This window comes from Lepidochelys olivacea (assembly GCF_965140295.1).
Source record: "Lepidochelys olivacea isolate rLepOli2 genome assembly, chromosome: 1".
In the NCBI taxonomy this organism is placed as follows: Eukaryota; Metazoa; Chordata; order Testudines; family Cheloniidae; genus Lepidochelys; species Lepidochelys olivacea.
In genome coordinates this window covers 61,190,268-61,214,129 of record NC_140411.1, presented here as the reverse complement: position 1 = coordinate 61,214,129, position 23,862 = coordinate 61,190,268, and the positions used below count along the sequence as shown (strand labels likewise).

The window sequence follows — 23,862 nt, the reverse complement described above, 5'->3', positions numbered from 1 at the left end:
GATAATATGTATATATACACACATACACACAGATAAGTTGGAAGTTACCATACAAACTGTGAGAGGCTAATTAGTTAAGATGAGCTATTATCAGCAGGAGAAAAAAGAGAGAAAAAAAAACTTTTGTAGTGATAATCAAGGTGGCCCATTTAGACAATTGACAAGAAGGTGTGAGGATACTTAAGGAAATAGATTCAATATGTGTAAGGACCCAGCCACTCCCAGTCTCTATTCAAACCCAAGTTAATGGTATCTAGTTTGCATATTAATTCAAGCTCATTGGAGTCTGTTTCTGAAGCTTTTCTGTTGCAAAATTGCCACCTTTAAATCTTTTACTGAGTGGCCAGAGAAGTTGAAGTGTTCTCCTACCAGTTTTTGAATGTTATGATTCCTGATGTCAGATTTGTGTCCATTTATTCTTTTGTGTAGAGACTGTCCGGTTTGGCTAATGTACATGGCAGTTGGGGGCTGAAGGTGACAGCTGGTGGCGTTCTGTTATTTTCTTTGTTGGGCCTGTCCTGTAGTAGGTGACTTCTGGGTACTCTTCTGGCTCTGTCAATCTGTTTTTTCACTTCAGCAGGTGGGTATTGTAGTTTTAAGAATGCTTGATAGAGATCTTGTAGGTGTTTGTCTCTGTCTGAGGGATTGAAGCAAATGCAGTTGTACCTTAAAGCTTGGCTGTAGACAATGGATAGTGTGGTGTGTCCTGGATGGAAGCTGGAGGCATGTAAGTAAGCATAGCGGTCAGTAGGTTTCCGGTATGGGGTGGTGTTTATGTGACCATCGCTTATTAGCACAGTAGTGTCCAGGAAATGGACCGCTTGTGTGGTTTTGTCTAGGCTGAGGTTGATGGTGGAATGGAAATTGTTGAAATCATGGTGGAATTCCTCAAGGACTTCTTTTCCATGGGTCCAGATGATGAAGATGTCATCAATGTAGTGCAAGTAGAGTAGGCGTCTTAGGGGACGAGAGCTAAGGAAACGTTGTTCTAAGTCAGCCATAAAAATTTTAATATACTGTGGGGCCATGCAGGTACCCATAGCAGTGCTTCTGACTTGAAGGTATATATTGTACCCAAATGTAAAATAGTTGTGGGTGAGGACAAAGTCACAAAGGTCAGCCACCAGGTTTGCCATGACATTATCGGGGATACTGTTCCTGACAGCTTGTAGTCCATCTCTGTGTGGAATGTTGGTGTAGAGGGCTTCTACATCCATTGTGGCCAGGAGGGTGTTCTCTGGAAGATCACCGATGGATTATAGTTTCCTCAGGAAGTCAGTGGTTTCTCGAAGATAGCTGGAAGTGCTGGTAGTGTAGGGCCTGAGGAGAGAGTCCACATAGCCAGACAGTCCTGCTGTCAGGGTGCCAATGCCTGAGATAATGGGGCGTCCAGGATTCCCAGGTTTATGGATCTTGGGAAGCAGACAGAATACCCTAGGTTGGGGTTCTAGGCATGTGTCTGCACAGATCTGTTCCTGTGCTTTTTCAGGGAGTTTCTTGAGCAGATGGTGTAGTTTCTTTTAGTAATCCTCGGCGGGATCAGAGGATAATGGCCCGTAGAATGTGGAGTTAGAGAGCTGCCTAGCAGCCTCTTGTTCATATTCCAACTTATTCATGATGATGACAGCACCTCCTTTGTCAGCCTTTTTAATTATGATGTCAGAGTTGTTCCTGAGGCTGTTGATGGGGTTGTGTTCAGCATGGCTGAGGTTACGGGGCAAGTGATGCTGCTTTTCCGCATTTCAGCCTGTGCACGTTGATGTGCACAATCTATGTAGAAGTCCAGTCTGTTGTTTTGACCTTCAGGAGGAGTCCACAGATTGACAGAGCCAGAAGAGTACCCAGGAGTCACCTACTACAGGACAGGCCCAACAAAGAGAATAACAGAATGCCACTAGCTGTCACCTTCAGCCCCCAACTAAAACCTCTCCAGCGCATCATCGAAGATCTACAACCTATCCTGAAAAATGATCCCTCACTCTCATAGATCTTGGGAGACAGACCAGTCCTCGCTTACAGACAGCCCCCCAACTAGAAGCAAATACTCACCAGCAACCACACACCACACAACAAAAACACTAACCCAGGAACCTATCCTTGCAACAAAGCCCGATGCCAACTCTGTCCACATAGTTATTCAAGTGACATCATCATAGGACCTCATCACATTAGCCACGCCATCAGAGGCTCATTCACCTGCACGTCTACCAATGTGATATATGCCATGATGTGCCAGCAATGCCCCTCTGCCATGTACATTAGCCAAACCAGACAGTCTCTACGCAAAAGAATAAATGGACACAAATCTGACATCAGGAATCATAACATTAAAAAACCAGTAGGAGAACACTTCAACTTCTCTGGCCACTCAGTAAAAGATTTAAAGGTGGCAATTTTGCAACAGAAAAGCTTCAGAAACAGACTCCAATGAGAAACTGCTGAGCATGAATTAATATGAACACTAGATACCATTAACTTGGGTTTGAATAGAGACTGGGAGTGGCTGGGTCCTTACACATATTGAATCTATTTCCTTAAGGTAAGTATCCTCACACCTTCTTGTCAACTGTCTAAATGGGCCACCTTGATTATCTACAAAACTACAAAAGAACTACAAAAGTTCTTTTTTTTTCTCCTGCTGATAATAGCTCATCTTAACTAATTAGCCTCTCACAGTTTGTATGGTAACTTCTAACGTGTGTGTGTGTGTGTGTGTGTGTGTGTGTGTGTGTGTGAGAGTGTGTGTGTGTGTGTGTGTGTGTGTGTGTGTGTGTGTGTGTGTGTGTGAGAGAGAGAGAGAGAGAGATATAATCTTACTATATGTTCCATTCTATGCATCCGATGAAGTGGGATGTAGCCCACAAAAGATTATGCTCTAATAAATTTGTTAGTCTCTAAGGTGCCACAAGTACTCCTGTTCTTCTCTTTGTATAATGGACCCAGTATAGGGCTTTACACTCATTTCAGAGATTTCCCATGCAATGAGACCTGATGAAGTGGATACATCTGCACATTACAATGCATTAAGCAGTTTGTGAAAAAAGTATCCCAAAGATTTTTATAACTCCAACAGGGTTTTGTGGTCAAGTCTTTAAAAATAAGAAAACTACTTACACAGCCTCTCTTTTTAAGACCAGTTGACAGTACGAATTGGCAAGGATTACGAATTCTATTTCAAAAGTATTTTCTAATTAAGATTTATGATTTGCAGCTTGGAGACTTGAATTTATTTTTTACTAATAGCCCACTTTAAAAAAGTCAAGCTATTTTACAACGTCATAAATAATGCTTCCAGTTTTATTATTGAAAGTCACCACTTCCAACTGTGGATAAGTAGGAGTGCTATGAAGTGGCCTATAGCTGATGGAGAAAGGCGTTGTGTTCTGGCTGTAATGACATTTCAGATGGTGATATGATCCTATTGTGCACTGTGTTAAGTGCATCCCCAACACGGAGCATTTTCTTCTAGTTAAGGTATTGTCAGAACTGCAAAATGCATCATGTCAGCACAAGAATACAGGTTGGCAAACAACCTGGGTTTGCTTGGTGTGGTATGTCTGTGGGTTTGTGTTTGTGTTTCAGTACTTACTGAGTTCTATTGGGGTTCCACAACCAGCACAAGTAAAGTTTTGTGCAGCTACAACGGCATCTCTCCTGTACAGAGAGACAAAATTAAATCTAACTATCCAAAAGCATATCTGATCAATTACATTCTCCCAGAACTACAGACACCTGCACTAATACTTATCAATATTTTCAACTTGGAAGTCTGATCATGTTACTCAAAAAAACCCCACAATGTAGGAAGAGAAGTCAGTTGTTAAAGAGAAGTCCTGTATGCTATTTTACAGTGGAACTCTAAGCTAATCTTTGTAGAATATACAGACACTGCTACCAGAGATCATGGTATGCGAGAAGTGCGATACTTCCCCAGTCTTTCTTTAAGAAAGCTTAAAGGGATACGGTCAACCCAGGAAAAAAAATCACATTTGTCTGAACATTTTGTACCCATCATTAATTGCAAGTAACACCCAAGGTTGTTTTAACAGAATTTGGCAGAAAAAAAGTTGTTCATTTACTTTGTGCATTTAACAGCACTTTAAGTAGAGTGAGATTCATAGTTCTTCTGCGTAGTCAGTCTTTTGCTTGCTGAAAAAAAAGTCTTGAGCCAGCAGGGGAGCAAAAAACAAAGATCCCACAACTAGGGTGACCAGATGTCCCAATTTTATAGGGACAGTCCCGATTTTTGGGTCTTTTTCTTATATAGGCTCCTATTACCCACCATCCTCGTCCCAATTTTTCACATTTGCTGTCTGGTCACCCTACCCACAACCCTCAAAAAAAGTTACTCACCATATTGAGTAACCATATACAGACAGTGTTAATCAGGACATAATGACTCAGCAAAAGTAGACATTACTACACAACTTCCAGTGAGACACTGGAGAACAAGGTACTGAATAACAGCTCCGAGCCAAAGCCCAGTGAATCAACAGAAATCTTTTCACTGATCTCAACAGGCTTTGGACTGGGCTCAGTGTATAACAGAAACAAAATGACTAGTCCTACAGACAGACAAGTACTTGAGACTTACTTGAGTGATGGGTGAATATTAAATATTATTTGAAACCTAGGTGGGGCCCAGTCTGTGGTTCCTCTTAATTTGGCTTTGACCTTTATTTCTTCTGCCAGATTCCCACTAGACTCAAGTTCCTTTGGAATATTTTCTTTATTAGCATACTATTGAAGACAGAAAGACAGACTTAAGTGTGGAATTTAACCTGCAACCTAGTAGCTGAACAGATGCTAACATGCTTTGCAGACTATGCAATGAAGTGTCACATTCAACACTCCAACAGCTGTCAGTACAATCACAGCTTTGATACCCAAAGTCATGTTTAGTAGCAACTCTTGAAGGACTTCCTGTGTTCACAGAGATCCCATTTACATGATTGTCCTACGTTGAATTAAAGGCATTAGAGCTTTCTAACCAAGACAGGCTCCCCCCACCCCCAAAACTGCTTAAAAATAACCAAACCCTGAACACACATATTAAGCATCCTCCTTCTCCCCTTGCCAATGAGGCAGCTGCACTGAACACGCTGAATAATAAGCACATTGTTTTCTGTTTAAAGACTTACTTTCTGCTTAGTTGTGTTCAGGCTCCTAGACAGCTGAATGTTAGTTTCTGCCTGTAACCAACATTTCCTGAATGCTTGGTATAGCTTCTGTGCTGTTACTTCAGCAGAATTGCAGCCCGGATCAAAAGATAATCTGAAAATAAAGCAAGCCAAATGGCAGCATTTCATAAGTAGATTTGTGTCTTCCACATCCCTGAAGATTCCTCACACACCCTCCCTCCTCTCCCCACTTTGATTCACCTATGACCTCTAGGACCCTTGTGCCACAGCCATCAAAAACTATGTTCCCTTCCTGCCTCTCTTTAGGAGAAGTACCATGTGGCAGGGAAGAGTATTGCCACCTGGCTATTTACTAAGTTACGAGAAATACAAAAAGTTACCTTTTATCTGGAGATGCTGCAATATTTTCCAAGTCTTCAAGTTCTACAGAAAAGGAGAAAAAATTTGTTAGCCCAACAAAAGCAAAAACCTCCTACCATTGTATTCTATCTACTTTAGGGCTAGTCTACACTGGCAATGCTAAAGCTTAACGTGCCTTGTGTGGTCGCTGTGCAGCGCTGGGAGAAAAAAAAACCCCATCTCCACAGGGGGCGTGGTTCCCTGTGCTAGGAGGACGGCTCCCAGCTCTGAGGCATTGTCTACACTGGTGCTTTACAGCGCTGAAACTTGCTGCACTCACAGGGGTGCTTTTTCACATCCCATGAGCGAGAAAGTTGCAGTGCTGTAAATTGCCAGTGTAGACAAGCCCTTAGGATCTTATATGGCTCCCATCATCATAGTATCTGAGCACCTGACAATCCTTAACATATTTATCTTCACAAGAGCGTTGTCAGATAAGGAACTGCTATTATCTCATTTTCATCAATCATCATCATCACTCCCATAACCACATTGGTTGTTGGGGCACCGTCATTGATGAGGAATCGACCAATTGTCTCCACCCCTGATGATTGTGTGTCAGTGATGAGTATCTGCGAAGTCCATTCCTGTCCACTCTTATGTTGTCTGTCCATCTCTTCTTCTGTCTACCTCTTCTTCTCTTCCCCTGTACTGTGCCTTGGAGGATGATCTTGGATAGGCCAGATAATCTTGTTACATGGCCGTACCACTTCAGCTTGCACTTCTTCATGGTCGACAAGAGGTCTTCATATGACTCAGTGCATTGGGTGATGATGTTGTGGACCTCTTCACTAGTGACATGGTCGAAGTAGGAGATGCCCAGGATTTTACGGAAGTATCTCATATCTACTACCTGTATTTTCCATTCAAGTTCTGCCGTAAGAGTCCATGCCTCACACGCATACAGAAAAACGAAGATGACCAGTGCGTGCAGAACTTTCAGTTATTTTCCAGGGAGATGTTCTTATTCCTCCAAATTGGCTTTAGCTTTGCCACCACTGCTGTTTGCACAGTTCTTGCCAGAATTTCTGCCTTTGATCCTTCATCAGTGATGATTTCCCCCAGATAATTAAACTGTTTCACTGTCTCCAGTTCTTGTCCACTGACAGGGATATGTGAGCTGACCCAGTCATGTTTGTTTGTCGTCAGCTTGGTTTTCTCTGCACTAATTTCAATGCCATATTTTGAGGAGGTTTCATCCAATCGTTTCACAAGGTTGGTAAATTCATCTTCGCTACCTGACAGGCCGGCAATGTCATCAGCAAACCAAAGATTTGAGATTGTTCGCCCCCCCCCCCCCAGTGCTGACTGTCCATATGTGGTCATCTATGGCATCAGTCATTATGTGTGCCATACTCAATGCCTTCTTGAAGTCAACAAAGATGGGATAGACATCCTGCTGGTATTGTAAGTACTTCTCACATAGAACACGAAGATTGAAAATCTGTTCTGTGATACTTCTTCCAGCACGAAAGCCAGCATGTTCTTCAGCAATGATATTCTCCATTTGTGGCTTCAATCTGTTCCATATGACTTTCAACATCACTTGGCTGGGATGGCTAATTAAGCTTATGGTCCAGTAATTTTGACACAATTGCCTTTCTTTGACAGAGTGATGATTAGTGACTATGTCCACGTGGAGGGCCACTCATTGGTCTGCGAGATCTTGTTGCAGATCTTGGTAAGTACATCTATTCCTATTTCTCCTCCGAATTTCATCAGTTCGGCTGGGATACTGTCAATACTTGTAGCCTTTCCATTCTTGAGTGATTTCACAGCTGTCTCCACTTCTTCATGCAGTGTTGGAAAGTCCTCCTCCTCTGTTGACTCTGGGCTGTCTAGGACACTAGGATCTCCATTTGTCTGGTGGTTTTATAGATCAGAGCAGTAATTTGTCCACCTATTGATGATGTCCCTTTCTTCTGTAAGACTGTTCTCTTCTTTGTCTTGAATTGTGTTAGCTTTTCAGATTTTTTACAGATAGGTAATGGAGGCACAGAGATGCTAAATGACTTGCCCAAGGTCACACACGAAACCTGTGGCAAAGCAGAGAATTGAACTCAGGTGTCTTAGGGGCTATATAGGGAATCTGTGGTGGGTACACTTTGGGCACTACCCCGTACAATGCGCATGCACGTTAATATACATGTCAACCAGTGGAAAGTATTCTTGCTGTAGAAATGAACTCCTGTATTGTTATTATGTATGATAGAGTTTTAGCACTTATGCAAAGCTATTTCAACTCTTCCCATTAGTAGTGCATGATTACCAAGAGAGAAATTTTACCATACACCTCTGAGTTTGTACTATAAAATACATACTATGGCAACATGTAGCTCTGGAAAAGTGGCACTGAAGTAGTTAGTAAATCCATCCAGACTCATTGCAAGTTGCATCTGCATAGTTTGAAAGTCTTACCAATAATTACAAATTCATCGTCTGAGTCACTATCGCAGTGAAATCTACCGGCCTCATGATGTGATGGTGGATTTACTGATGAGCTGACCTGCAGCACAGCACAACCTTTAACAAAGGAAGTGATTCATTACTAAAAGAGTTTCATGGAGGGATTAATACATTTAGATCTGTGCACTATTTTAAACATTCTGTCACTGTCTTCTCCTCCCTCTCCATCAAACAAAAACCACACACTAAATGTAGAATGAGCTTTTAGGTTGTATGTTCTTTGGGGTAGGGGCTGTCATTTCTTTTGTATTTGTAAAGTGCCTAACACAACGGGGCCTAAGCTGATTGAAGCCTGTATTAACTACTGCAGTTATAAATATTTAATAGTAATATGCTTCCCCACCCCGCACACTTCTACTTCAGTGATTTCCCCCCCCAAGAAGTTACATCGTTTAGATTCATGTTATACAATGTATTAAAATTCCTTTTGGGACATGCCCATTTTACAAATTCATGTACTGTACAGTGTTACAATATCATAAGCCTTTGTTACCCTGACTCATACTACATGTGCACAAATACTGCTTGAGATTTCATCCTACTCAAATGTCTGCTGACTGATCCGTGAACTAATGAAGTAAGTTATAAATCAAATGATGATAGTCAGACTCCATATCCCGTAATACGAAAAAGGAAGATGAAGAAACCACACATTACAAATGTTGCACTTGAAGGTGGTGTTGGTTTTTTTTTTTTTTTTTTTAAATCCTAACTTGACAGTTTCACTAACAAGGAACATGAACTACGATTTCTGGTGAATCACAGTCCAGCACAAAGAACTACATATATCCCCATGCACACTCCAAAGAGAGAGACAAACCATAAAAGATGCACAGAGGTGAATGTTAAAGAAAAACTGGCAAGCATGGGAATAACTTGGAGAATCAAATTTATCAGGGATACATCTCATAGGACAAGGGAAGGCAAACTTTTTGGCCTGAGGGCCACATCGGGTTTCCAAAATTGTATGGAGGGCTGGTTAGGGGAGGCTGTGCCTCCCCCAACAGCCAGGCTTGGCCCAGCCCCCACCCCCATCCAAACCCCGCTGCTTCATGCCCCCGACAGCCCCCTCCCCCCCCCGGGACTCCTGCCCCATCCAATCCCCCCTGTTCCCTGACAGCCCCCCCCAGGACCCCTGCCCCATCCACCCCTCCCTGTCCCCTGACTGCCCCTGGAACCCCTGCCCCGACTGCCCTCCACCGACGTTGGATCATATTAAAGAAGTTCTGTATTAAAATCACAAATGAGTTTGATTCCCCATAGTTTAAATTCCAGGGTATTACTAATTAAGAGGTCTCTTGGTTTTTGGTACTATTTCTCTCCCTCTGTGTGTGAAACTTGCAAGCTGCCAATTGTGTTAGTACATTCTAAGACAGAGTCTGTTCTCAAAGCAATTCTTTGTAAACAACAACTACTCACACAGAGAGAGAGAGACTCAAAGCAATACTCTGTAACAACAGAAACAGCACCCAGAAACTCCCCGCCCTTCTGTTGTATTCATCTCACTTTAACAATTGTGATTAAAATAGAGATAGAGGATGTATGTGGATGGATGCTTGGTGTGGTTAGTAACTGAATGATCAGGGAGGTGCCAGCCTAAGAATCCAGTGTCCATCAGCCGAAGAAGGCGTCAAGTGGAAATAACAGAAGACCCCCGGAGGGCAGACTGGAATCCACCCAGCCGCCTCAAGAATGGGAGAACCAAAGAACAAGATAACATCTGGCAGCATGGAGCCGTCAGAAATGCGACATCGGCTGATTGATTCAGCAACAGCATGATGAAGCAATTCCCATAGACTGGCATAGGAAGAAATTCCTATAAAAATGGACTCTAGAAAGTGAGAACTTTGGGGTCTGATTGTGCAAACCAACTTCCAGGAGCATCAGAGGAGCATCTGACAAGGCCCTGCTCCCTCCTCATGTCCAGGCCACCTGGCCAGTGGCTTGGTATGAGCAACTCTAAGGCTGGTAATTATGATAACAACCTTGTAGAATGTGTGTGTGTGTGTGTGTGTGTGTGTGTGTGTGTGAGAGTGTGTGTGTGAGAGAGAGAGAATAAATATGAGATTGAATGGAATGTTATAGCTATAACTAACTGCTTACTATGATTCTTTCTGTATTCACAATAAATGTGGTATTTTGCCTTTTTCCCTTTAATAAGATCCTGCTGGTTTTTATTTTGTTGGTATAACACCGACCCATCCAACCCCCCCGTCTCCTTCCTGACTGCCCCGCTGGGAACCCTGCCTCTATAAAACCCCCCTTCTGTTCCCCACCATCTGACCGCCCCAACCCCTATCCAGACCCCTGTCCCCTGACCACCACTCCAAACTCCCCTGCCCTCTATTCAACCCTCACACCCCACCCCCAACGGTCCCTGACCCCTTACCGTGCTGCTTGGAGCACTGGTAGCTGCCCGGCTGGAGCCAGCCACACCACCACGCAGCACAGAGGTCATAGAATCATAGAGGTCATAGAATCATAGAATATCAGGGTTGGAAGGGACCTCAGGAGGTCATCTAGTCCAACCCCCTGCTCAAAGCAGGACCAATCCCCAATTTTTGCCAGAGATCGCAAATGGCCCCCTCAAGGATTGAACTCACAACCCTGGGTTTAGCAGGCCAATGCTCAAACCACTGAGCTATCCCTCCCGGGTCAGGCAGCGGCTCTGCAGCTGTGCCTCCCGGCCAGAGCTCACTGGCAGCACAGCGAGCTGAGGCTGTGGGAGAGGGGGAACAGCGGGGGAGGGGACAGGGGCTAACCTCCCGGGCCAGGAGCTCAGGGGCTGGGCAGGACGGTCCCACGGGCCGCAGTTTGCCCACCTCTATCATAGGACAAGCGACCTTTTGTTTTTGAAGCCTGTCTGGGGAGTCAGTGAAGATTAGACAGGACAGGGAATTCACTTATGAGAAACACCCATCCCAACTCTTCCTGTAGGGTAATCGGGCAAAGACAGGCAAGAAGCGTTACATTATGGGCTAAAATGAAATAACTTACCTTCATAGCCACTGTCTGAAGAAGCAGAAGAAGCAGATTGTGTCTTTACTCTGGTACAAGAGGATATTTCTGAATCAGTCTGATAGCTGCCTAGCCATCCACTGGTTTCTTCTGCATTCCAGGGCTCTGCCTGTTGACTTAGGATACTGCACTTCATTTTCTCCAGAGATGCTATAATCATATCTGCAACCAAGAAGTGTGCATTCTCCTGGGCACAGAAAAGAGGAATGTTTATTACTAGTTTACTTATTAGTGTAATTAGTGTCAGCTTCTCTTCCCAACATTAACAAGCCAAGAATGCATACTTAAAGCATACGTGGCCTTTAATTTAAGAAGCTGCTGGAAATTAAAATAAAATAATGTGGGTAAGAGGTACAGTATCCAAGAAACTCAATTTATGTTGGTCTTAATGTTTTTAAAGAATATTTGTTGCATTTATTTTCTTTCCCTCTCTGAAATCAAAAGGAAGAAACTTCAAATGCTTAATTGAGTAGTCTCTTGGCAGGTGTGTATATTTAGGCATTTTTAAGGGCATATTCCCAAGATTACCCATAAATTTTAGTAAGCATATGTTAAACCATGTAGCATATTTACTAGGATTTAATTAAAGGAGTGAAGTATATATAGACACTTTAGTGTGCATATTAATTTTGAACTGGTGAGGTGTGGCAGGCTTTAATACTACTTTGAGATTCTCAGATGAGGGATGATAACAGAAGTGCAAAAGCACTTGCTTATCTCACTGACTTAATTCTTTAATGTTTGCAAGGTATAATTAACCCCATTTTACAGGTGGGAAAATGGAAACTTGCGTGACTAGCTCAAAAGATCACCCAGGAAGTTGTTGATAAAGCCAGGAATGGAACACAGATCCCCTGGCTCCCACTATGGAGTTGCTTGCTTGCATGCAACTTCAAGGTCCAATAAGAAAGCTCATTGCTTAAAAATACTCTCGGGATCTAATGTTGCAACTTGTGAATGTAGATATCAAATAGTCCACTAACAAATTGAGTTAATGCTCTAAAAATGGCACCAGTTGTAATTACAACATTCTTCACAGCAGTGTAACGGGAAGCTGTAGTAATAAGCACTTAAATTATCATCACTTAAGAACAATTAAAAATGAAAACTACAGTAGACATTTCTTCAACTTTTTGACCATCTTTAGGAGAAAGAGGTGAACAACAGATTTTATTTCTAAACAAGTCCAATAAAATGGCATTTCCCCAACAGTACAGGCCCTCACGTAACGTCTCAAGAAGTTCACATGGGTGCCTGAAGAAACTATCTTAAACTAAATGATGTTCGATTATCACCACTTCTTTTGTTAACAGTTTCCCACAGAAACCATTCAACAAGCTTTGGGACATACCATTAACAAAGGAAAGAAAATTAAACAGCCAATTTTTCCTGGAGGGGAAATACTGATACCAAGGTGATTCAGAGAAAGTTTGATGGATTCTCAATGGGGGTTAATACCAGGTCACTGGCAGATCTGAGAATACTTGTGCCATGTCCAATGGTTAAGAACTTGCCTGCAAGAGTTTGTGTTGCCAAGTGGGTTCTTGCATATTGAGGAACTTATATAAGCAAACAGTCTCCATTTACGCAAACTCTGCTCTCACCCCTTTTTCGCCACCTTCCTTTTATACGCTGAGCTCCTTCCCTTCAGGAAACAGCTCAGGGTCATAGGAGAAAGGTGAAGAAGACCTATTAGGTCATCTATTCCCTCTCCCTCCCAGGGCAGGATTGTAACTTTCAGTACGTAGATTAGTGCTTTGTCCAATCTTCTACCAATTCCCATGGGAGACGACTCCGTTGTCTAATAGAGGTCAACTGTCAGGAAGTTCTCTCCTGATATTCATCCTAATTCCCCCCTCTTAGTTTTATCCCATTACTTCTAGTTAAACCCCTTGTACCATCCCTGGTGTCTGAACCCTTTAATAGTTGTTATATTCTCCCCCTCTCCCTTTCATCATGACTGAGCTCTTTGATCTTTCCTCTAAGATGACAGCCTCCTGATCATTTGTGTAGAGGGGGCAGTGCTGCCTAGTGGACAGAGCACTGGATTGGAATTCAGGAGACCTCAGTTTTATTCCCTGCTTTGCCACTGATAGGCAGGGTGACAAAATGATGGGGTCTAACTTAGCTGCTACCACTCACAAAAGTGATCTTGGTGTCATTGTGGATAGTTCTCTGAAAACATCTGCTAAAAATGCAGCAGCAGTCAAAAAAAGCTATCAGAATGTTAGGAACCATTAGAAGAGGGCTAGATAATAAGACATAATATATGATAATGCTTCTATATAAATCCATGGCATGCCTACACCTTGAATACTGCATGCGGTTCTGGTCACCTCATCTAAAAAGATATATTAGAATTGGAAAAGGTACTGAAAAAGGCAACAAAAATGATTCGGTGTATGGAACAGCTTCCATATGAGGAGAGATTAAAAACTCTGGGACTTTTCCACTTGGAAAAGAGATGACTAGGAGGGGATATGATTGAGGTCTATAAAATCTTGACTGGTGTGGATAAAGTGAATAAGGAAGTGTTATTTACTCCTTCACATAACACTAGCACAAAACAAATCCTGTGCTATACTATCACAGAATAGCATGAAATAATGTAGATAAAATGGAGGTATAGGAAAGGGGAAAACATTGTTTGGAAAATGTTTGGAATGAAAAGGGAGTATCTTTAAAGTATTACACTCCCTGAAGTGAGTGAAAGGAGGGTGTGTAGAAGGGGCAATATTGAAAAGCTTGGGCTGAATTTTAATTTGTACAAATGCTCATCCTAAAACAGAATAAAAAAAGAAAAACAGCAAGTTGTAAAAGACTAGTTTTGGCATCACTAAAGTTTGTTCTTCTAAAGCCAATCAGACGGAATCAGTTCTACGTAGACTGACTAGCAAACAATCAAGTGTAATTATTCATAAGTGATTATTCTGCACTAGAATATTGGCACAATAGATCCATAACTGCAATGCTCTCACCTTCTCCACATCTACAGGAAGCATGAAGGTATCCTGCAAGGAACGGTTCAAGGAAATAGCTCCTATGCTTAAATCTGAAGTAGCACCTGTAGGTGTAACAATAAGCATTACTATTAGTTATGTGTTTCTTTGCACTAGCCACAATATGTTAAGTGCTTTCCAAGAGAAAAACTTACCCTTGTTTTCCAAAACTGTCAAGGGCATGGGGGGGGGGGGTCGCAGGGAGGGAGGAGGAAGGAATTGTCAAAGGTAGAGACAGTTTGAGGGACCTTGGTCTTTTGAAAATACAAACAGTACTTAACTTATCCAGGCAACCTGGAGAAAGTATGTCAAGTTTAGGGGAAACAAAGCTTAAATACACTGCAACACATAACTTCATTGTAAACCTGCCTCAGAAGTCTAAGCAAAGCCCAAAGCTGTTCATTTAGTACGCTAATCAAGCACATAAAATACCAGCGCACTGAACTACAAATAAACGAGTGTGGACCCGAGCAGTTAAGAAAAGCCACATGGAAAAGCCTGGGTACTCAATATGCTACCCTTGGAAAACGCCATGTGTTATTACAGTAAGCATGTGGAAAGTTAACGCTGCTCAGAACTGTTAGCCACTGGCTGGAAGATAAGACTCATGCTAGCACAATACAGGTTTCAGTGGGTGTCTAATCATACAGGGGCCAGCTGCAGACAATGTGGGCATTGGTTTCATATGAATGCAAGAAGCTCAGAAGAGTTTGCTGTATATTTCCATACGTCCTGAATCCCTACTGCATGTTAGCATATGTAGGACCACCATACGTAGAGATGCAGCATTTCTCGTTTTACAGTGTAGCAGCTGCCATTTTTACAGTGCTCACTGGTGATTTTGCTGAATATGGAAAACAAAAGCACCATCTCATCCCTTTCAGCACCTTTTTATGATAGAGCAGAGCATACATTTGTTTCTCTATAGCTTGAGTACCTACACTCAATCACATAAACATGATGTGCTGGAATGGGTCTTAATTCTTGTTGAAATTAAAGCCTCGCCTTCATTAAGATTAGTTGGTTCATATTCTAATATTTTATATTAAATCCCTAAGAACCACTACTACAAGAAATTAGCCAACTAATATTGGCAAGATAGAGGGGCAAGGGGATAGTTTATACAGTCACAACAAAATATATATATATCAAGGAGCATATGATAATAGCTCAGTGGTTTGAGCATTGGCCTGCTAAACCCAGGGTTGTGAGTTCAATCCTGAGGGGGCCGTTTAGGGATCTGGAGCAAAAATTGGGGATTGGTCCTGCTTCAAGCAGGGGGTTGGACTAGATGACCTCCTGAGGTCCCTTCCAACCCTAACCTTCTATGAATCTATGAATCTATGTTATAATAAAACCTGTGCTTACCACCACCTTGACCACTTCGCTTGTATATTGTTTCTCTCTTCCCTACCTTGCATGTATTGACTTGTTTCAGTAAAAAAGACTTTGGGGCAGGGCCTGGCTTCTTATATACTCACACAGCATCTGGCACGTTCTGGGTATACTGCAATATAAAATGATTTAGAACATCCAGATGACAAGCAAATGGTCTGTCTTTTTCAAACTAGACCCTCTCCACCATAGACTTTCTGCTTAAAATGATAAACTATAATGAACAGAGAGAGACTCCCAAAAACACATAAGAATAGTTTATGCAAGTCACCCCCTCCAGCTAATTAGCACTGAACATTTCTCAATACGTTAATCATTTTTATTTGGCTATAATTGGACACTTCACCTTGAATCGTCCTTTAGAATATGTGTTAACTAGAATATGTGCTAACTACTTATGCTAAACTATCTGTTTGATCTTGTATTTAGCTGTGACACAGTAAGTTTCCCAGGCCTGAAGAAGAGCTCTGTAAGTTCCAAAGCTTGTCTCTCTCATCAATCACAAGTTGGTCCAATAAAGATATTACCTCACCCAGCCTTGTCTGTCTGGGACCCACACAGCTACAACAACACTGCATACATACACTGAAGATAAAGTAATCCTGTCCTCCCCATCTTACTTCAAAAGGGTTCCCCATTTCCCTCCTGAAGGAGCTTAGTTAGGATAAGGTGGGGGAAGACAAAAAGACCAAACACGGGATCACACTAAGAGTGCGTACTTTCCTTTTTAGAAGTCTGCCTTCTCATTCAAGTTTTAACTCAACCAAGGTTCACCAAAACATTTGATTAAACTTAAAACAATCTAAAAATTTTAGTTCCTTTTCAGATTGTATCATCTTTGGAGCCTCAACTTACATCTGCAACAGATCACTGTATGCACTATTTCAGTATGAGTGAGCTAGCTGTACTTTGTAGCTACCAAGAAGGATAAGCGTCCACCTGCCTAGTCAGGTGGAGGTGTGGAAGGAGAGAACTGTGGTGCGCACACAGTCTGTAGGACGAAGGTTAGTGGGGCCTGACAGCAACGTGTGACAGACAAAACTGTAAGCAGTGTGGCAGCCATGTGGGTCCCAGGATATCAGAGAGAGAAGGTGGGTGAGATAATATCTTTTATTGGACCCACTTCTGTTAGTGAAAGAGAGAGAGAGAAAGAAGGTGGTCCAATAAAAGAAATTACCTCACCCCCTTGGACAAAATTGTCAGTTTGTTTGCTAGGCACTGTGCATCGCTGCTCTAACCCTGTTGGGGTCTGGGAAAGGACATTTCAGACAGTCACATTAGGAAACTGGATATTCTGAGTAACCTAGGCAAAAAATTAAAGCTAAAGGGAAGTGACAGCCATTTTGCTTGCCACACACCCATCACCTCAAAGACCAGGAAAAGCAATTCATTTAAACAGTTACCTAGCAAAGGTAGAGATTTGAATTTCAAATTAAACTGTACTGAAGTCATGGGGGTAGGGGGGACCTTAGTGTGGCCCTTTTTAAACAGAGATTATTGGAGAGGTCCTTAGAGGAAGTTTCATAGGATAAGTAGAAACAGTTTCATAGTTAAAAAGTAAATTCCATTAAAAAACAGTTTGTCTGGATTTAAACATCAAGGCTTGTTGGATCATATTAAAGAAGTTCTGTATTAAAAACCACAAATGAGTTTGATTCCCCATAATTTAAATTCCAGGGTATTACTAATTAAGAGGTCTCTTGGTTTTACTGTTTCTCTCCCTCTCTGTGTGAAACTTACAAGTTGCTAATTGTGTTAGTACATCCTAAAACAGAGTCTGTTCTCAAAGCAATACTCTGTAACAACAACTACTCACACAGAGAGAGAGACTCAAAGCAATACTCTAACAACAGAAACAGCACCCAGAGACTCCCCGCCCTTTTATTGTATTAACAATTGTGATTAAAATAGAGATAGAGGATGTATGTGGATGGATGCTTGGTGTGGTTAATAACTGAATGATCAGGGAGGTGCCAGCCTAAGAATCCAGTGTCCATCAGCCGAAGAAGGCATCAAGTGGAAACAACCAGAGGACCCACGGAGGGTAGGCTGGAATTCACCCAACAGCCTCAAGAATGGGAGAACTAAAGAACAAGATAACATCTGGCAGCACGGAGCTGTCAGGAATGTGACATCTGCTGATTGATTCAGCAACAGCATGATGAAGCAATTCCCATAGACTGGCATAGGAAGAAATTCCTATAAAAATGGACTCTAGAAAGTGAGAACTTTGGGGTCTGATTGTGCAAACCAACTTCCAGGAGCATCAGATGAACACCTGACAAGGCCCCGCTCCCTCCTCGTGTCCAGGCCACCTGGCCAGTGGCTTGGCATGTGCAACTCTAAGGCTAGTAACTATGATAACAACCTTGCAGAACGTGTGTGTGTGTGTATATGAATGAATGTGTGAATAAATATGAAATTGAATGGAATGTTATAGCTATAACTAACTGCTTACTATGATTCTTTCTGTATTCACAATAAATGTGGCATTTTGCCTCATTCCCTTTAATAAGATCCTGCTGGTTTTTATTTTATTGGTATAACAGGCTTTCATTTTCCAGGTTTTTTCCTTAGCAGCGGGAGACAAGGCAGCAGGAATCACACCAACATTTAAATGGTGGGGGTGGATTTGAGAGGGGGACAATACTTGTTTTCAGGTAAGAATCTAAGTGACAATTAATAGAATGCCAAAGAGAAAACACTCTAGTATAATTCCCACTCTAAAATTAAGCAGTTCATGTCTGGTCGTTTGGCTTCCTGTTCCCTTCTACTGTCCCTTCTCCTGCCTCAGTGCAATTTCAGTGTCACAGCTCCAGTGAGGGAAGAAGATATCTCATACCACTCTCTGCCCTAAGCCACTAGCCAGTGGTTTAACTGGCTGAAGAGAGGAGCAGAGGCCTGAAGTTGAGGATTCTGGAAATTGCATGATCTCTGAGATGGCACAGTAAGTTTAAAGCTCTAAGCATAGTATAAAGAATCAAAGCAAATGGCAAATTTTAAAATCAAGACTGGCTTTAAAAAAAAAAAAAAAGATATGCTCTAGGAATTATTTTGGAGAAGTTCTCTGGCCTGTGTCACACAGGAGGTCAGACTAGATGATCACAGTGGTTCCTTTTGGCTTTGGAATCTAGGAATCTATTTTCTTTGCCAGAGCTGAATGAGGTGCCTGCCCCCACAAAAAAAAAATTTCTCAGGTTTAACAAAATAAAGTCCCTAATCCTTGAATGATCTTTTTTCAAACGTGGCCCAGACCACATTCTGACTGACACCCATTGGTTGTGAAGGAACCTAACCACTGAATCCCATGTGCTTCAAAGCCCCCTTCCCCTCCTCTTACCCCCAAGGCACCACCTGCCCTGGGCAGGGGACCTGGGAGGCAGGGACACAGGCCAGGGGCTGCTCAAACCACCCACACTGCAGGCAGGTGTAGGGTGTGCCACAGCTGCCTGCCTGGCTCTTATCATGGCCAGGCTTTGGCTCCAAGGGCCCCAACCGGAGTTGGGTCGGGGAGAGTTGTGTGGGCAGTTGTTGGGAGCCTGAGGCTGGGGACCTGGGACACAGGCACGGGGCTGCTTTTGCCTCCACCTCGGGCAGAGGGGCGGGGGCACCTGGCTCCCCCCACTTTTGGGAGGACTCTGGCACCCTTGCCCTGGGCTGAGGCTGGGGCTAGTGGGGGCCGGCCTGAAGCCAGGGACTCTGGGCAGCTGGAGCCAGTGCTCGTGCTGCCCACCCACCTGGCGTTTGGGGACTCGGGTCCATGCCGCCCAGGGACTTCCCTACATCCACCTTGCATTTCCCCAACACCCCCCCCCCCATTTTGTGAACCAGTTACATGCAGTGTTGCCAATGTAGTGATTGTTTGGAAATCTGAATTGAAATTGAAACATTAATACATACTTTAAAAGCATACAAAGTGTATGATAAAATACATGTATCTGAAAAAGTATAATACTTTTCAAAAGTATGAACATAGACTAGCTTCCTTATATAGCTGTTTTTTTATGACAATGTCAGTGCATTCATTTAGGTGAGTAATGAAATGTTGTTGTTCTTATTGTATGAGTAAAGGGCAGTAGAACTGTACTTAGCCTCTGCTGACTGAGGGCATCGAGAGAGGCTGGGGACAGTTGTTTTGCTTGATGGTCTGCCTGAGTCACAAGTACTATTTGACCTGCCCCTCTCCACTGTTTAAAGACTGAGCTGATTAGGCTCCATGGATAGTCTCTTGTTTTGTTAAGTGACCACTACAGTTGAAATCACTGATAATCAGGTCTAAGTGCTTAAACCTGCAGTGGAGACAGTGTTTCTGTAGAAGAGATGGACCAGTCTGCACTAGAAGTGAGGTTCCCCCACTGAGAGCTCAACTGAAATGACTGAGAGCTGTGTGGAACCTCAAGAGACCAACTGGCAGAGGTCACAGTGGCACATGGCAGCAGAAGGTGACAGTGCAGGGCCATTGACAACGGAGCAATGGAGTGAACGGTGGCACAACGAACAACAGTGACCAGAGCGAATAGTGAGCAGCTGGAGGAACGAGCAAGGTGCCTTCTTTGCCCCCACCTGGGAGGTGAACTCATGTGAAAGCACCTCTGAACTCTGAGTCTCCACTGACCCAGGACAACACCAGTGAGTGCTAATGAGGCTGTTAAGAATGCTGGAGACACAACACAGTTCATGCGAACAAACATGGCTGTGGCATCATACTTTCTATTTAAGCAAGAGATACCACACACTACAGACTGGAGGCCAATGTTAAGTGCATTGTCACTTGTTCACCTTGAAGTTGAACACTGGTTCTGAACAAGACCAGCAAATGCTCACTATCTTTCTGCAAGAAACTCAACTGACTGGCTAGAATGATGCAACACTGAAAGACTCAACAGTTGAAAAAGCGAAGAACTCTCTCACCACAGTCAAAAAAATTACATACATGGCTGATGAACGCACCAATGCAAATGGGCATCAAGTATTAAGTCATTGTGTGCATTATCTTGATGACTGTGGTAGCCAGTAGATGCATTTCTAGATGTTCAAGTTATAGAAGACACACTGGCTTCATCTGTGACAACCCACATCTTAGAAGAGTTAAATGCTTCTCAATTGGACCCCAAACAGATGGCTGCTTGTGCATTTGATGGAGCTGCAAACTTCTCTGGAAGACATAGTGGAGTACAAGCTTTGCTTAGAGAAAAGTGTAACCCTAATCTCTCCTATACACACTGTAGAGGCCCTCTACTCCAACTAGTGCTTGTACGAGCTGCAGACTCTTCAAAAGACATTTAAAAAGCTACACATTTAATGTCTTCATTATATTCTTTTTTCGGCAAGACTCAAAAAAGACTGAATATCTTGGAAAATATAGAAGATACAGTGGGACTGAAGTTCAAATTAGTCCAACCTGGGAAAACCCTCTGGCTTTCTCATGAACGATCCTTGGCTGTTGTCTTAAAATTACTCCAGCCGTTATTACTGGCTTTGGAAAGTATCTACGAAGATGGGATGGATCTAAGTAGTGAGGTTGGTGGATTACTTTTGCTACTACATTCAGAGAAGACTATTGCTATTCTCTCTTTTGTAAGTCTACTGTTGAAACCACTTGGGTCATTAAACAATGCCATCCAGGCATCTGCTTCAATAGTAGTAGATCTTTGTCCAGCAATAGAAGCTACATTTGTATCAGAGAACTATTCATTGGAAAAGTACTGGAAGAAGCAAAGGCTTCAGTCCAGAAGTTGACTAATGAAGGCATTTATATTGAATTCTTAAGTGAAGAGGACAATAGGTGTTTGTTAAGAAAACTGAAAAAGTACACAGACATGAGTCTTAAAAATCTACAACAGCGACTTCTAGATTCTACTCAACCTCTAGGTAGCTTTTACGGATCCCTGTCCTATAAAACACCGACAGTTGAGCGGTGTGAGGCACTACCAGCAATGGGGCTGCCATGTGCTCAGGACAGAATACAGAATTTGAACAGAGTGGAATATCATTCAACGAATGAATGAACATTTGACTTCAACTTCTTTTTTATCATCACTAGTGGCTCGACTTGATCTTTATGCTATGTTTCCTGGGATGAAAGAAGTAGGAAGTCATCTCTTGCTACTTCCAGTCACAACAGCTATAGTTGAGCGTTCTTTTTCATCATTGAATAGCATTTTGTGTTCTGAAAGAAGTCACCTTCTGCCTGATCATGTGAATGAACTAATGGGCATATCAACGGAAGGAATGGAAGTACCAGACACACGAGAAGCCACCAAAGTTGAATGCACTGCATTCAAGAAGTTCATTAACAGAGTTGTGCAAAATTATAACAAGAAACCAAGAAGGATGTAGATGTAGTGCTTCATAGAAGGCTTGAGTAGCCAACTTAAATCATGTTTTAAAATCCTCACGCAAATTAAAATCTAATAAAATGGTCATGAAACATTTTTCAGTTTTTACTATGGTGCCATACAGCCTACCTTCACCCTCACAGTCTCCCCCCTCATCGGTCCTCCCCCCCCCCCCCGGTAAATTCAACCCCCCCCCCAAATTTCAATTCCTGGGGAAAACACTGCTGCCCACTGTGGCCCATGCTTGGCTGCCTGCCCGCCTGGCGCTCTGGGGCTGGGTGGGGTGCTCGGGTGGCCTGGGGCTGGTGAGAGGGTGACTCTGGGCTCCAGCAGGGGAAGGGGGGGAGAAAAGGGGTGGGCCAGACAAGCCCCCGATTCACCCGCCGCCCATGTCTAAGCCCTTCCTTTGGATGTGGGACTGCCTCCCCCAGACTCTGGAACCAGCACCTCAGACGTCCTGAGCCCCCAAGTTGCTGACACTCCCTCAGAATTCCACCTACTCTCTGGTCATGCTTGGCTTTTAGTTTAATCCCTTTGCGGACAACATGGCAGAAAGGCAAGGAACACAGGTTCAGCAAAGGAATGTTTTAAGCACAGTCACTTTACTTTAACAAGGAATAGAAAATTATATATCTTTGCAAAACAACAAATGTCCTTGGGCGGGGGGAGGAGGAGGGAGAGAGACAGAGACACAGACACACACACACACCCATCCCCAATCTTATCTCATCCTTCTGAGAATCAAAGGTACGCTCAGCATTCAGGCTAGGTAAAGAGTCCCTCCTTCCCTCCCTCTCCCCCCCCCCCAGATATTCTTGCAAGTGGTAGTGAATGGCCCTGCTCCACTGAGAAACACCCCTTCTTAAATACAGTCTGTGCTTTTTTCACAGGTGCCCAAACTGAGACATTCCAGCCCCTTCCTCCCATCAGACTTCTGAGTAGAAAGTTCATTATTCCATGGGATTGGGTGCAGTTGGAAGACAGTCAAAGTTGACTATCTGAGGGCTTTTAAATCATAGTAATTCAACAAGGTGTCAAGCATCTTTCCTGGGCTGGACACCTGTCTGGAATGCAGTGCAACAGACTGGCCTTGACAACATTTTTCCAGCACAGAATGCAAAACTGTAGTCAGCACACAGAATGGAAGTATGGAAGAATGGAATGCAAAAACAGAAGTCATACTTTGACAAAGACTATCCCACTATGCATGATAGGTAGAGCCCTGTGTGGATACAAAATTTGTATCTGCATCCAATCCACAATCCGCAAAAATGGTCCACATATATACACATCTACATCCACAGATATGGATATCCATGGATTTGCAGGGCTCAAATGATAGGACCCTAGCACCTCTGAGGACAAAATGATGGGGGTGAAATCAGGATCTACAGCAATATTAACACAGGCAAGGACATTTTTAGAGTGTTTACTTCATCTCTATCCACCCCTCCCCCCTCAACCCATTCTGGCATTTGTTTTCCAGGTGACCACTACACTAGCCAACATCATCAGACTCATGAGACATGCCACAAGCTTCCATCGTTTGCAATAAGACAGATGGTTCCAAGCAACTTTAATGCATAACAATCCCTGGCAACAGTTTGGAGACTTGGCCAGGATTAAACTATCCAGACCTGCATGACTAGCTGTACTTGATTACAAACATGGGCGTAGTTTGTTTCTTCCCTTCTCTATTCTGGACAGGATCCAAATACATTGTGCTTGGTTCAATGAACAAAGCACCTAACTGGAGCAAACCACAATCATCACGGTCACATTAATCAACGGCTCAGTGTTTATGAAACTATATGTCTCAAATAACTAGGTATTGTTAAAAGTCCCTGATCCTGCAATGGGGTCTGCCCATTTAGGAGCTCACTGCAGGATCAAGACACTTTTTGAATTAACATGACATTAGCCATTTACAGGTGAGAGAGACTAGCAGGGCCAGCTCGAGGTCTTTTGCCACCCCAAGGGCCGGAACGCCACCCCTTGAAAAGTGCCGCCCCGAGCACGTGCTGGTACGTAGAACCGGCCCTGTGAACTAGAGTACTGAGGGGTGGAGCCACAGAGTCTATCAACTGTGCAATGTTGATTTTAGAG

At 43.0% G+C, this 23,862-nt stretch overlaps 1 protein-coding gene across 2 annotated transcripts in view; it reads right to left on the bottom strand.

Moving 5' to 3' along the window:
- Positions 1-23,862, bottom strand: part of RUBCNL (rubicon like autophagy enhancer) — a 52,121-nt gene that overhangs the window by 4,694 nt on the left and 23,565 nt on the right. For both annotated transcript variants that reach the window (XM_084647513.1, XM_084647512.1), the window contains exons 5-11: positions 14,003-14,088; positions 11,004-11,211; positions 7,959-8,063; positions 5,522-5,564; positions 5,142-5,274; positions 4,595-4,740; positions 3,590-3,654 (exon numbers count right to left, since the gene is read on the bottom strand). In XM_084647513.1, coding sequence (XP_084503639.1) covers positions 3,590-3,654; positions 4,595-4,740; positions 5,142-5,274; positions 5,522-5,564; positions 7,959-8,063; positions 11,004-11,211; positions 14,003-14,088 — 786 coding nt within the window. The remainder of the gene's footprint in view (positions 1-3,589; positions 3,655-4,594; positions 4,741-5,141; positions 5,275-5,521; positions 5,565-7,958; positions 8,064-11,003; positions 11,212-14,002; positions 14,089-23,862) is intronic.